The 14,141-nt window shown below is 41.6% G+C and overlaps 1 protein-coding gene across 2 annotated transcripts in view; it reads left to right on the forward strand.

Moving 5' to 3' along the window:
* NAMPT (nicotinamide phosphoribosyltransferase) overlaps nucleotides 1–14,141 on the forward strand; it is a 64,586-nt gene that overhangs the window by 35,158 nt on the left and 15,287 nt on the right. For both annotated transcript variants that reach the window (XM_074942477.1, XM_074942476.1), the window contains 3 exons: nucleotides 256–392; nucleotides 3,707–3,932; nucleotides 8,881–9,000. In XM_074942477.1, the coding sequence (XP_074798578.1) occupies nucleotides 256–392; nucleotides 3,707–3,932; nucleotides 8,881–9,000 (483 nt within the window). The remainder of the gene's footprint in view (nucleotides 1–255; nucleotides 393–3,706; nucleotides 3,933–8,880; nucleotides 9,001–14,141) is intronic.

Genomic DNA, 14,141 nt, shown 5'->3' on the forward strand with positions numbered 1-14,141 from the left:
GAACTCTTTCCTTCTCTTTGTACCCTCAGGTACAAAATTAAAGAAACTGCAGTTTACTTAAATATCAAGACCTGGAGAACTTCTCTCTTTGTGGAAATTATCTTCTGGATAGTATGAGACTGTGTTTAAACTAAATACAGGAGAAACTAGAATTAAACAAGAGCTTTGCTGTAACAGAACTAACCCTGTACAATACTTGATGATTAGGCTTCATGATTTGGCACTGTACTTTAAAGTCATGTCTCTGTTTCTCAGACAGCAGGAATAGGAGCATCTGCTCACTTGGTAAACTTTAAAGGAACTGACACAGTAGCAGGAATTGCTTTAATTAAAAAGTACTATGGAACGAAAGACCCTGTTCCAGGATATTCTATTCCAGCTGCTGAACACAGGTAAAATCCCCCCCACCCCCAGTTGTTTGAAACCTTTGCTGAATTTCGTTATTTCGTTATTCGTTATTAAAAATAGTGTTAACACAACTATTTTTCCATGTCCTTTCTTTGCATGTGGAAATGCTTGCTTCACTCCACATAACGAGGCAGATAAAACCTCTTCAGTCTTTTTGTGTGGCACACTGTATGAGTAGATACTAGTCCAGCTGTTAAGGCAGAAGTGAACCTTGCCAGCTGATGCATGATGAAGCTTGCCAGCTAATGTACTGATCTGTTTTTTAAGAAACTTATTTAGGTTCAAAATGAGACTAACTTGGGGGTTATTTGAGTCAAGTTGTAAAGTCATAGCTAAAACATCTTGAACATTTGTATTCTCAATGGGCAACATTTGATACTGGGGCCCAATTCTTTAGTACAGGTATTTAAAAATACATGAGAAGTCATGAAAGTTGCCAGTGTCAGCACTTCCAACTCAAGACTTCTTTCCCAAGAAGAGGTAGTTATGGTATAATAAGCTTCCCATCATGTCAGGACCCTGGCTGAAGAATTAGTCCTATCTGTGTGATCAATCCTTGATCTCTACTGACCCTGCCAAGAAGGATGAGAATTGTGACAGTGGTTGTTATATTCTGAACACTCCTATGAGATTGACACTCATTCATTTCAAACATTGTATCACAGTCGTTAGCTGGTAACTTTCAGCCACTCCTGACCTGTACTGGATTTTGATACGGAGATGAAAGTCTCTGAATCTCATTACCTTGTGCTATCCAGTCTACCCTCTTAAATGGATAAAAACTTTGCACCACTCCTTATTATTCTTAGTGGATAAAAGTCTAGTGTTTAGTTTAATAAATATTCTAGTCTGGTAAACTGGGGTACATGATTCCAATTTGAACACTGGATTTACTTTGTATAGTGGTCATCTCTGAGCAGTAAATGTCTGTCCAGGTCAGTGTTTCTGGAGCAATCTAAGTATGGGATTTAATGACTAATTGGAAATCTAGAGAACTATTGTTTAAGTTGGTGGAAGTTCAACAGGTTGCCCAGTGCTTTTGACCTTTTTTTAGGCTTGGCAGAAATAACTGTAAATTTAAAGCGTAATTTAAGAAAATATACTGGACAGCTGTAATAAATGTTCTGTGCAGTTCAGTGGCATGGTGACATTAAAGTGAACAGTTTTAGTCCCAGTTGAGATTCTGTTTGATACATGCATATTGCAGCCATTGTCTCCAAGCCGCTAATGAGTTTGAGAGGCTCATGCAAGCAACTTCTCAAATTGTTCCAAATTCTCCGGGATTGGAGTGCTGTCAGCGCTGTGCTTATAGCTGGCACCTTGCCGTGCATGTTCCCATTATTGCCACAGCTCCTCTTGGAAAAGGAACTTCCTTTTTGCATCTATTTGCCAACATTGCTGAGGGTGCCTGTGGGGGGAGAGAGCCACCAGAGTGGATAAATGCTTTTAGTTTTTAAAAAAAATCTATTTTAAATTTTAATCAGGACTGTTTGTGGTGGTAGTTCGTACCATGTTATAGTCTTAAATCACTAAATGGGATGTTTCATACTTGTTTTAGCTTCCTAATTGTTAGTAGAATTTCAGATCTTACATGCTCTTTTCTATTGGGAAATTTCACAATTAGCGTGCTCAGCTGTTGCTGAAAAAGGCAAGTCCAAGGCCTCATTAGCATCCTTTATATGATAACAAACACAAATTTACAAAACAAATAGCTCCTGCTGTCTTTGTAGTCAACACCATCTTCTAAATATTGAGCTTCCAAAAGTCGTGAAAGCAGAAATGCTTTGATCTGGCTATACTCCTACATTAGTTTCACAGTTTGAAGTCAATAGGATTATTGCTCCTAGGTCACTTGGTTGCTTTTGAAAATCCTGACCCTTAAAGGATCTAAATATGGGTCAAGGAGCTTTAACCGTAGGCTTTTATTTTTGAAAATTTTGGCCTGTTTGTATGCAAGTTAGCAATGACTTTGTTAATGTTGTGGAAAATCTAACACCCTGATCCTGCAAATACTTACACATCTGCTTAATTTAACTATCATGAATCATCTCAATTCATTTGTAACTGCACAATCAGGGCCGACATAGTGATGCATTGCTAACACTAAAGCAGTTTTGTTCTGAAGTGACAGATTTTGTGCTACCAAGAGAAGTTTTTACTGATATATAATTTTAGTGCCAAGTGCTGCAAACATATAAGCACATTGCTTAACTTCAAGCACAAGTAGCTTCATTGTAGTCAATAGGACTATTGATGTAAGTAGTTCTGTACCTGGTTTAGTGTTAGAAGTATTTAAGGCCTTGATGCTGCGGAGTTTTACAGAACTGCACAGGTAAAAAATAAGATTCCCATCCAGTATCAGCATTTTTAAAAAAAACAACCTAGCATTTATAGGTAAATCCCTTCACCCTGGCATGCATTACACCCACCCACACCCCCCAGCTAGGGTGCTCCTGCAGGAGGAGGAGATGGAGCTGAGCTGCTGCTGAACTGCCAATCTGTCAGGTTGAAGGAGCTGGTCCTGAGAGGAAGCCAGGTGCACGCCCCCCTGCTAGCAAAGTACACACACACACACACACACACACACACACACACACACACACACACACACACACACACACACACACACACACACACACACACACACACACACACACACACACACACACCAGAGTGCGGCTCCCTATTCAACCTGGTTCCATAGTCTTATGGATGCCTGCTCCCCACTCTGCTGCCTCCACAAGGGCTCTTCCTTCACTCACTCCACCACTATCTGCAAAAGGGGGGACGGGACATAGAACCTCAAGCACCATCACCAGCAAGAGGGATCTCTTCCATCATATCCTGTACCCAGTTTTGGGAAATCAGCTTGCTTGCAGCCAAGTAGAGGGAGATTTTATTTATTCTACCCTACTCTAATCTACAGAGTGATTAATCAGCCACCAGTTAGGCTTGGTCTCCAAGTTGGGAAATGCAGACTGGAGCCCTCTACAAAGTACGATAGACCTCAGATTGAAGGGGATGGGTGAAGTTTGTTGGGTCACTGCCTGAGAAGATAGTAAGATGCTAAGGCAGAACATTTTTGAGAGATTCCCTTCTAAAACTATTAGCATCAATACATTGATTCAGCCTCTTATAGTTCATATAAACTACTTGAAGATATTTCAAGGACTGTGTCAGTTTGCATTATAGTTGGCTTTAGTTATAGAGTACCTTTTACGTACAGAAAAATACAAAATATGTGATTTGGCTGACTCATGGACTTCAGTCTAATGCAGATCTTCAACTGATTTTCCAGTACCATAACCGCTTGGGGGAAAGACCATGAGAAAGATGCTTTTGAACACATAGTGACACAATTTTCTTCAGTGCCTGTATCTGTGGTCAGTGACAGCTATGACATCTACAATGCGTGTGAGAAAATATGGGGTGAGGACTTAAGGCATTTAATTGTATCCAGAAGTCCAAAGGCACCACTGATTATTAGACCAGATTCTGGAAATCCTCTTGACACGGTGTTAAAGGTAATACTTTTAAAATAATCCTTCGTATGTAGAATTTTGAAATGGCTGTCTAACACATTTGGGAAGTTTTTATTATTGATGATCCAAAACTATTGCTGCACTAGGGTATTTCATGTGTGATAAATCCAAAAATGTCCCTAATTAACCTTATCTGAGGAAACTCTGTTCCACATTCCAAATAGCTTGGTTTTTACCAAGTCAGTTACTCAATTGCTTATAGTTCTTAAAGCCATTTTTGGGTCCCTTTTAGAACTCTGCAAGATTAGTCAGTGTATATACTGTTCTTCAAGCAGTTATGAAATTCCCAGTTGTGATGCAGAAAGATTCGGGGATAATACAACATATATTATTGTCTCAGCACTTTCCAATAAGGAGTAAAATAGGAGGCTGACTAAACATTAATCAAATGCCAAGCTAAAGTGACCTTTCTCACCACTTAACAAAAGCCTGAAAATCCAGAGTCACTTAACATTGAAGCAATAAATTACACGTGCTGCACGTACAAGAAAAGCTCCAAACCCTGTCAGACTTGCATTTAAACCAGAGACACTTGCTCTTGAACAACCAAAGAGCCATTTCATCATACAGAACAGTAGAATAAGAATGGCCATGCTGGGTCAGACCAAAGGTCCACCTAGCCCATATCCTGTCTTCCGACAGTGGCCAATGCCAGGTGCCCCAGAGGGAATGAACAGATAATCATCAAATGATTCATTCCCTGTTGCTTATTACCAGCTTCTGGCAAACAGAAGCTAGGGACACCATCCCTGCCCATCCTGGCTAATAGCCATTGATGGACCTATCCTTCATGAATTTATCTAGTTCTTTTTTTGAACCCTGTTATGGCCTTCACAACATCTTCTGGCAGTGAGTTCCACAGGTTGACTGGGCGTTGTGTGAAGAAATACTACCTTTTGTTTGTTTTAAACTTGCTGCCTATTAATTTCATTTGGTGACCCTTAGTTCTTGTGTTATGAGAAGGAGTAAATAACACTTCCTTATTTACTTTCTCCACGCCAGTCATGATTTTATAGACCTCAATCATATTCCCCCCCCCCTTAGTCGTCTCTTTTCCAAGCTGAAAAGTCCCAGTCTTATTAATCTCTCCTCATACGGAAGCTGTTTCATACCCCAATCATGTTTGTTTGCCCTTTCCTAAACCTTTTCCAATTCATCTTTTTTCTTTGAGATGGGGCAATCACATCTGCACACAGTATTCAAAATGTGGGCATACCATGGATTTATATAGAGGCAATATGATATTTTCTGTCTAATTATCTATCCCTTTCCTAATGATTCCCAACATTGTGTTAGCTTTTTTGACTGCAGCTTTACATTGAGTGGATGTTTTCAAAGAACTACCCACAATGACTCCAAGATCTTTCTTGAGTGGTAACAGCTAATTTAATCCCCATCATTTTATATGTATAATTGGGATAATGTTTTCCAATGTGTATTACTTTGCATTTATCAACATTGAATTTCATTTGCCATTTTGTTGCCCAGTCACCCAGTTTTGAGAGCCTTTTGTAGCTCTTCGAAGTCTGCCCCTGGAACTTAATTATCTTGAGTAGTTTTGTATCATCTGCAAATTTTGTCACCTCACTGTTTACGCCTTTTTTCAGATCATTAATTAATATGTTGAATAGGACTGGTCCCAGTATCGACCCCTGGGGAACATTGCTATTTACCTCTCTAATCTGAAAACTGTCCATTTATTCCTACCCTTTGTTTCCTACCTTTTAACTAGTTACCAATCCATGAGAGGACCTTCCCTCTTATCCCATGACTGCTTACTTTGCTTAAGAACCTTTGGTGAGGGACCTTGTTAATGGCGTTCTGAAAATCTAAGTACACTATATCCACTGAATCCCCCTCTCCACATGCTTGCTGACCCCCTGAAAGAATTCTAGCAGATTGGTGAGGCATGCTTTCCCTTTACAAAAACCATGTTGACTCTTCCCCAACAAATTATGTTCATCTATGTGTCTGTCAGTTTTGTTCTTGACTATAGTTTCAAGCAGTTTGCCTGGTACTGAAGTCAGGGTTACCAGAGTCTGTAATTGCCGGGATCACCTCTGGAGCCCTGTATAAAAATTGGCATCACATTAGCTATCCTCCAGTCATTTGGTACAGAATCTGATTTAAATGATAGGTTACAGACTACAGTTCTTCAATTTCACATTTGAGTTCCTTCAGAACTCTTGGGTGATACCATCTGGTCCTGGTGACTTATTACTGTTTAGTTTTATCAGTTTGTTCCAAAACCTCCTCTAATGACACCTCAATCTGGGACTGTTCCTCAGATTTGTCACCTAAAAAGGTGGTCTCAGATTTGGGAATCCCGCTCATATCCTCAGCTATGAAGACCGATGCAAAGAGCTCATTTAGTTTCTCCGCAATGGCCTTATCCTTGAGTGCTCCTTTAGCAACTCAATCATCCAGTGGCCCCACTAGTTGTTTAGCAGGCTTCCTGCTTCTGATGTACTTAAATTTTTTGCTGTTGCTTTTTGAGTCTTTAGCTAGCTGTTCTTCACATTCGTTTTTGGCCTTCCTAATTATATTTTTACACTTCATTTGCCAGAGTTTATGCTCCTTTTTATTTTCGTCACTAGGATTTAACTTCCACTTTTTAAAGGATGCCTTTTTGCCTCACTGGTTCTTTTACTTTGTTGTTTAGCCACAGTGACACTTTTTTGTTTCTCTTACTATGTTTTTAATTTGGGGTGTACATTTAAGTTGAACCTCTCTTATGGTGTCTTTTAAAAAGTTTCCATGCTGCTTTCAGGGATTTTACTTTTGGTGCTGTACCTTGTAGTTTCTGTTTAACTAACCTCATTTTTTGTGTAGTTCCCCTTTCTGAAATTAAATGCTACAATGTTGGCTGCTGTGGTGTTTTCCCCACGACAGGGATGTTAAATTTAATTATATTATGGTCACTATTACCAAGGGGTCCAGCTATATTCACTTCTTGGACCAGATACTTTGCTCCACTTAGGACTAAATCAAGAATTGCCTCTCCTCTTGTGGATTACAGGACTAGCTACTCCAAGAATCAGTCATTTAAGGTGTCAAGAAACTATCTCCCATCCTGAGGTGACATGTACCCAGTCAATATGGGGATAGTTGAAATCCCCCATTATTGTTGAGTTTTTTTAATTTTAATAGCCTCTCTCATCTCCCTGAGCATTTCAGTCACTATAGCCATCCTCGTCAGGTGGTCAGTAATATATCCCTACTGCTATATTCTTATTATTAGAGCATGGAATTACTATCCATAGAGATTCTATGGTACGGTTTGGTTCATTTAAGATTTTTACTTCATTTGATTCTATGCTTTCTTTCACATTTAGTGCCACTCCCCCACCAGCATGACCTGTTCTGTCCTTCTGACATATTTTGTACCCTGGTATTACTGTGTCCCATTGATTATCCTCATTCCACCAAGTTTCTGTGGTGCCTGTTATATCAATACCTTCATTTAATACACGGCACTATAGTTCACCCATCTTATTATTTAAACTCTAGCATTTGTATATAAGCACTTTAAAAACTTGTCACTTTTTAGCTGTCTGCCATTACATGATGTGATTGAATGGTACTTTTTTCATTTGACTGTTTCTCATCAGATCCTACCTGTATTTTTTTCTTCCATCCTCTCCTCCTTACTAGGACATAGCGAATCTCCATTAATAGATCCTCCCCTAAGGGATATCTCTGTCCGAACCACGTGCTCCTCCGCACCTGTCGGCTTTTCCCCAGCCCTTAGTTCAAAAACTGCTCTACAACCTTTTTAATTTTAAGTGTCAGCAGTCTGGTTCCAATCTGGTTTAGGTGGAGCCTATCCTTCCTGTATAGGCTCCCCCTCTCCCAAAAGTTTTCCCAGTTCCTAATAAATCTAAACCCCTCCTCCCTACGCCATCGTCTCATTCATGCATTTAGACCCTGAAGTTCTGCCTGTCTAACTGGCCCTACACGTGGAACCGGAAGCACTTCAGAGAACACTACCAGGGAGGTCATGGACTTCAATCTCTTACCTAGCAGCCTAAATTTGTCCTCCAGGACCTCTCTCCTATCCTTCCCTATGTCATTGGTACCTACATATACCATGACCACTGGCTCCTCCCCAGTGCTACACATAAGTCTATCTAGATGCCTCGAGAGATGTGTAACTTTTTCCCCAGGCAGGCAAGTCACCATGCGGTTTTCCAGGTCGTCGCATTATGCCACACAAGAAGTGTAAAGCTATTTAGAACACACACTCTTGAATGTAAAAATCATATCATAAAAGCTAACAATACCATTCCATTAGAGTAATTCTCAGTGCTATTATATGTTGGCTGTCTACTAGGACAAATACAGATTTAACCTGTCTGGGTACTTTTTTTTCTAGGGCAAGTGCTAGATCACCATAGGAACTTTGCTTACTTTCTCTTTCTCAGAACCATGAAAAAGTCAGTGTGGATCAGGATCTAAATTTTGAGTGTTGCTAGTTTAAACTGAGACCTCGGACAACAATCCTTACTCCATGAGGCGTATGGTGCTAACGGAGCTGAGAAACGTGAAGGGCACATCCACTGTTTGCATTGTGTAAAGTAAAGAAATGTGTTTTTAAAAACAAAAAAAAAAGAGAGAATAATATGCTGGGTCGACCTACTGAGGAGAGTCTAGCTGCCAATTTGTGGTTAAGCAGCAAGAAGTGGGGATTGGGTGTGATTAGTCCTCTTTAGCCATGTGAGTATACAGACCCTATTGTCTCCTAAGCCATTTTCTTCTAAACCACCCTTTGCACAATGGCTGGAGTATTTAAAGTACAGCATGGCTTTGCTCTGAGCCATGAACTCAAAATGCTAACAAAAATTAATTCTATTAAGTTTAATGGATTTGGTGTTTAACTTTGCTAGAGAGAGATGTAGAAACAGAATTGCTTCCATTTTGTTTTCTACAGGTTTTGGAGATCTTAGGAAAGAAGTTCCCTGTTGTAGAAAATGCAAAAGGCTACAAGGTGTTGCCCCCTTATATCAGAGTTATTCAGGGAGATGGTGTGGATATCAACACGCTGCAAGAGGTATGAAGTTTCTTAATATATCAGGTGAAATTGGCAGTGTCCTCCTTTAATCTGGAGTCTATTACAATTAGTCAGATGTTAATGGTTCTTTACTGACCCATTCCTAGCTTTCATTCTGGGCACTGCTTACAAACCCAAACACATAAATTAATTTTATTAAAACCACGAGGAATTTTTAAAACGCATAACCTAAAACATGTTTCCTAATCTCACGGTTGTAATTTTTATTCTCCTCCATCGCCTCATTGTTTACTTTAATCCCTCCCATGTTGAAACTAATTAGGATTAAACTCAGGGCAAAGATCTATCCTTTTATTTGTGTCTAGTGTGCCAGTCATGACTTGTGCTGTGACAACAGTAGTAATTAACTAGTTTGGATTGTTAGGTTGTAAATTTAAATATGTCTGCATTCAAACTTTCAAGGTGTACTTGTGCTTTTTGAAGGAGATACTTTTGAAAGCAAATGCAAAAGTGTCTACAAACCATTGTTAGTATAAAATATGGTGGGGGTGGCATCTTTAAAAGCCCAGCTAATAAGAATAATTGAGCAATCCGTGTTTTATGCAAAATTATACCACATTAAACTGCGGTGCCTGATAGTCTGAGAGATGGGCACATCATTTCTTACTGTTAAAATTAAAAAGTACAATTTTCAGCGAAATAGAAGCCGAAGTTTTTATTACCTCCTGGAAACTCTAGTGACAAACTTGCAAGTGTCTGGTGAAAGGAAGTGCAGAGCAGGATTGGTTAATCTTATTTCTGCACTTCATCAGTTACTTGATATTAAGAGTCAGGCCATCACAAGATTAATGCCTTTTGCTTTGAAAATGAATAGCAGCATTGCACAGAGCATTCATCGTTTTCACCTGAGTAAATACTGCTGCAGTGCTGCAAAATAAATGAGGAGATACTCAGTTCAGTGAAACCTCTTAAATATTGGAAAGTACCCACAAGAACTCCAGTTCCCCAGGTCTGAGCAGCTTTGCATTCTTTTGAATTAAGGACTAGAGAAACTAGACCACAGAAGTGGGAGTAAAGCAGTGGCACACTGGTGGGAGTCATGCATCTGTTCAGTTTGATAAACCATGTATAATCTGAGATCCACGAACATGAACCCAAACAACAAAGCTACAAAGGTATTTACGTGTCACTGACAAATCCTCAGAGAGAGCCTGCTAGTTGGGATATTAAGTAACAGAATCATTGGTGGGAAGATTGCCTTGTAATGGGAAACAGCTAACTCATGCTATGACAGCCCTGAAAAGCAAATCTGATTTTCTTGGTTTGTTTGACAGAAACAGTGATATGACGAGAATAGTCTTGCTGTATCATGCACAACTGTGATAACAGCAAGCATGAAATAACTGAATCTGGATATTCTACTCCTGATGGCTTTCTGCGCCAAAAAAATAGAAATTCTGCACACAGTATTTCAAAATTCTGCAAGTTTTATTTGTCAAATACATGTGGACGCTCCAGCGTCGCATTGGGGAATACAGGCCACTGGTGCACAGAGGTAGGATATCACTCTGCAGCTCTCAACCAGGGACATGGCTCAGCAGTGAGGCTGCACCCAACCCTGACACAGCGCAAGGACCGAGCCTGTCCCAGAAACACCCCAGGGCCCTGCCCCTGTGTGCCAGGTGCATCAGGTGTAGGAAGGCAGGCTCAGCCCAGCAGGATCCAAGTATGGAGCAGCTTAGTGTGGGGGGATCCAGGTGTGGGTTGAGAGGGTTCTGTGTGGGGTAATCTGGATGCACATGGGCTTGTTGGGGAGTTCTGGGTGCAATGGTAATGGGATTCTGCATGGGGGTCCAGGCGAAGGTGGTTGGGGCTCAGGAGGGGGTCTAGGTGTGGGGGTTCAGTGAGGGGTCCAGATGTGGGGGAGGGAGGCTCAATGGGGTGTCGGGATCCAGGTGCAGCTGGTTGGGGCTTAGTAGAGTGGGGATCCGGGTGTGGGTGGCTTGTTGGGGTGGTCCAGATGCCGGGGGAGTGGGGATCGGGGGTGGGGGGGGGGTCTGGATGCATGGGGGTTGGGCGGATGGGGGAGCATCTCCCAATACTGATTCCTCCCTCTGCAGCGAAGGAGTGATGGGTGAGGAGTTTGCAGAACTTCTTGCAGCCTTTGGAGAAATCTGGGGATGGGTCTGACCTGGCTCTGGATCCTGTACAGGGGAAGAGGAAGTTCCATTCTCCCCAGCCAGGGCTAGTGGCTGAACCCAGCGCAGGGTAGGAGCCACCAGCCGGGTCTTCCCCAGTCCCACCCCTTACCCCACAGTGATTTACCTCTGTGCTGGCTGCCCTGGGCACCCAAAACATACTGCTGGGGAGGGTCGCATGACTGCTCTTGTGGCTTCCCTTTGCTTCCCCATCAGAGAGTCATTTTTTGGTGGAGAAGCAAAGAAATCTGTGGGGGACATGAATTCTGTGCTTGCGCAGTGGCGCAGAATTCCCCTAGGAGTGTTCTTCTCTTTAATACATAACTATGTCTGATTGTTAAACTTTTCCAGCGTCTGTTCTTGGAGACCATAAACTATGTTTAACAACTGTTAAACAGAATTCAGTTGTGAGTTAGAATATATTGGGCCATATTCATTGCTGGTTTGACTCCACTGACCTCTGATGGTGCTACACCAGCGATGAATTTGGCCCACTAAATTCAGTCTTTCCAGAAGAAAGCCAGTGAGCTTCTGGTAAGACTTTTTTCCTTAACCTGACAAAATTCTAGGAGGCAACAATTAGTGTCATACTAGTCTATCACAAAATCATAACTAGTCTTTTAAAATATATATTTATGTGGGAAAGGAGGTGGAACCTTGTTCTTCAGGATATGGAGATTCAGTGCTGTGCTGCAAGGTGTAAATAGGACAGGAAAAACTGTTTCTAATACCTAATGTGAGAGGAAATGGACACAAGGGATAAGTCTGTATTTAAATTACTTTCCTATTCAGATCCCAAAAATGTAGGATATAAAAATATATATACTAATTCTCCCCTCCCCCACAAGCCTTTTAGCAGCATAGCATTACCTGCGAGAATAAAAACAGTCATAACGCTTGGTATAAGAGAACCAAGTTTATACTTATTTAAACTGCAAAGGCATTCTTACTTCTGTTTTAAATAACACCACATCTCCCATGCTGATGTATAGGATATCAATGCTGGGATTGCTTTAAAGAGGCACTTTCAATTATTTTACATATAGCAATGTAGGTTTCATGTAGAATAAAACATTTTTAAATAATTTTACATGATCTTATCTGTATATACGTATTCATAGTGATTACTTTTCTTTTAAACTCCTTGAAAGTTTGTTTTAACTTTAACCATTCCACATCAGTGTTGGAATCTCAAATGTAACTACAGTGTCATGTACCAGGTACAGTACTGTGGTGATGGGCATGCTATGAAAACCTAGAATGAGAAATTAACTGATCAGTCCAGTTCACTGTCCAAACTAGTTGAAACAAACAAAAACGGCAGGAAGAATGTAAACTGGATTTTTAAAATTCTTTGTTTTAATAGGGGGTACTGGTAGCACAGGTAAGAAACCTTCTGTTTGACTTCTTATTTTGATGTTTTCACTTTTAAGTCATTCCAATCTGCTAACTGCAAAATATACTAGACCTTCAAGAGATTATCTTTTGAGCATTCGATTTCCAGCCATATTTAAATTCTCATACTAGAGAATCCTCTAGTTTTGGGATCATGACTGATGGACTAACAATGCCTACAATGGAAATGGTTAGCTCAGCAGCTCTCAAACAGAGTCAGGACCCAAAGTGGGTTGCAACCCCGTTTTAATGGGGTTGCCAGGGCTTCCATTAGCCTTGCTGGGGCCCAGTGCTGAAGCCAAAGCCCAAGCCCCACTGCTTGGAGCCAAAGCCCAAAGGCTTCAACTCTGGGTGATGGGGCTCAGGTTCAGGCCCCCCAACTGGGGCTGAAGCCCTTCAGCTTTGGCTTTGGCCCCTTGCCTGGGGCTTGGGTTTCCCCACCCAGGGTGGCGGGGCTTGGGGGAGCTCAGGCTTTGGTCCCCCCCTCCTGGGGCCATGTAGTAATTTTTTGTCAGAAGCGGGTCGTGTTGGAATGAAGTTTTGAGAACTCCTGGGTTAGCTGGTCAAAATCTGGACACCTGAATTGCTCCCTCTGTATGAGCTGAAAAGTACAACGTGCCCTCTGTCTTGCTGCCTTCACCACAATGAGAGAGTCATCTGTGTGGCATTGTTCTGAGGAAAGGCTGCAGACCTTTGAGGTTTTTGGTGTATAATTCCTTCCTCTTCTATTTGCTTCTCCTTCTGCTCCTCCTCTGGAAGCACCAAATGTAGATCTCAGCAGAAGGGTCAGTGGTAGAATCAGAACTTTGTCATAGCGTTAACCAAGGGTCATACTATTTCCCCCTCCCTCACCCCCCCACCCCCCCCACCTCCACACACACACAAGATCATTCTGACTAATGAAGGTCCCTCATGATGGGAGTGTGGATGGGCTGAAGCCAACTTTTCATCCAAAGGTGTTTGCTCATCAGCTGAGGTAATCGAGAATGTGTCCACAGCATAAGGCGGCCAACTGTCCAGGGATGCCATGGACAGAACGGGGTGAAGCATGTGGCTGGATGCTGGCTGAAGGGGACCAACCCTGTAGCTGTGATTTCTTGCTCCACTCTACTACACCAGTCAAGCAGAGCCCAGTTACGCCACACTCTGCACTGGTAATGCCTGTTAACCTGGGAGCGTCCCCCCAGAATGACTGGTCCTCCCAGGCAGCTTCATGTTCCTGAATGAGATGTTGCTCATGGCCATCTTCTAACAATTTTTTGGAGGTTGTGCTTGAAGGGAGTCTGCACAAACAGTTCTTCCTACCCCTTCCTTATCTCCTTCAGTTATTCCAGAGGCTCTTAGAGAATCTCCCTCATTCAGACCTAATTAACAACTCTGAGTCATTTGTCGTCCTCTGGTTCCCCTTCTGCAAATGGCTTCTAGGAAAGCCTCTAATCCTCCAAGGAAGGAGACTCCCTTCCTGCTCATACTCCTCTCTAGGAAGTAGTGTCCAAATTAGAGTCCCCTAGTCATTGGCACCAGAGGAGTGAAGTTCATTGTTAAAACCAATATGATTTTTAGATATTTAGAAGAGAAATTTTCAGG

This window comes from Natator depressus, chromosome 1, assembly GCF_965152275.1.
Source record: "Natator depressus isolate rNatDep1 chromosome 1, rNatDep2.hap1, whole genome shotgun sequence".
Classification (NCBI taxonomy): Eukaryota; Metazoa; Chordata; order Testudines; family Cheloniidae; genus Natator; species Natator depressus.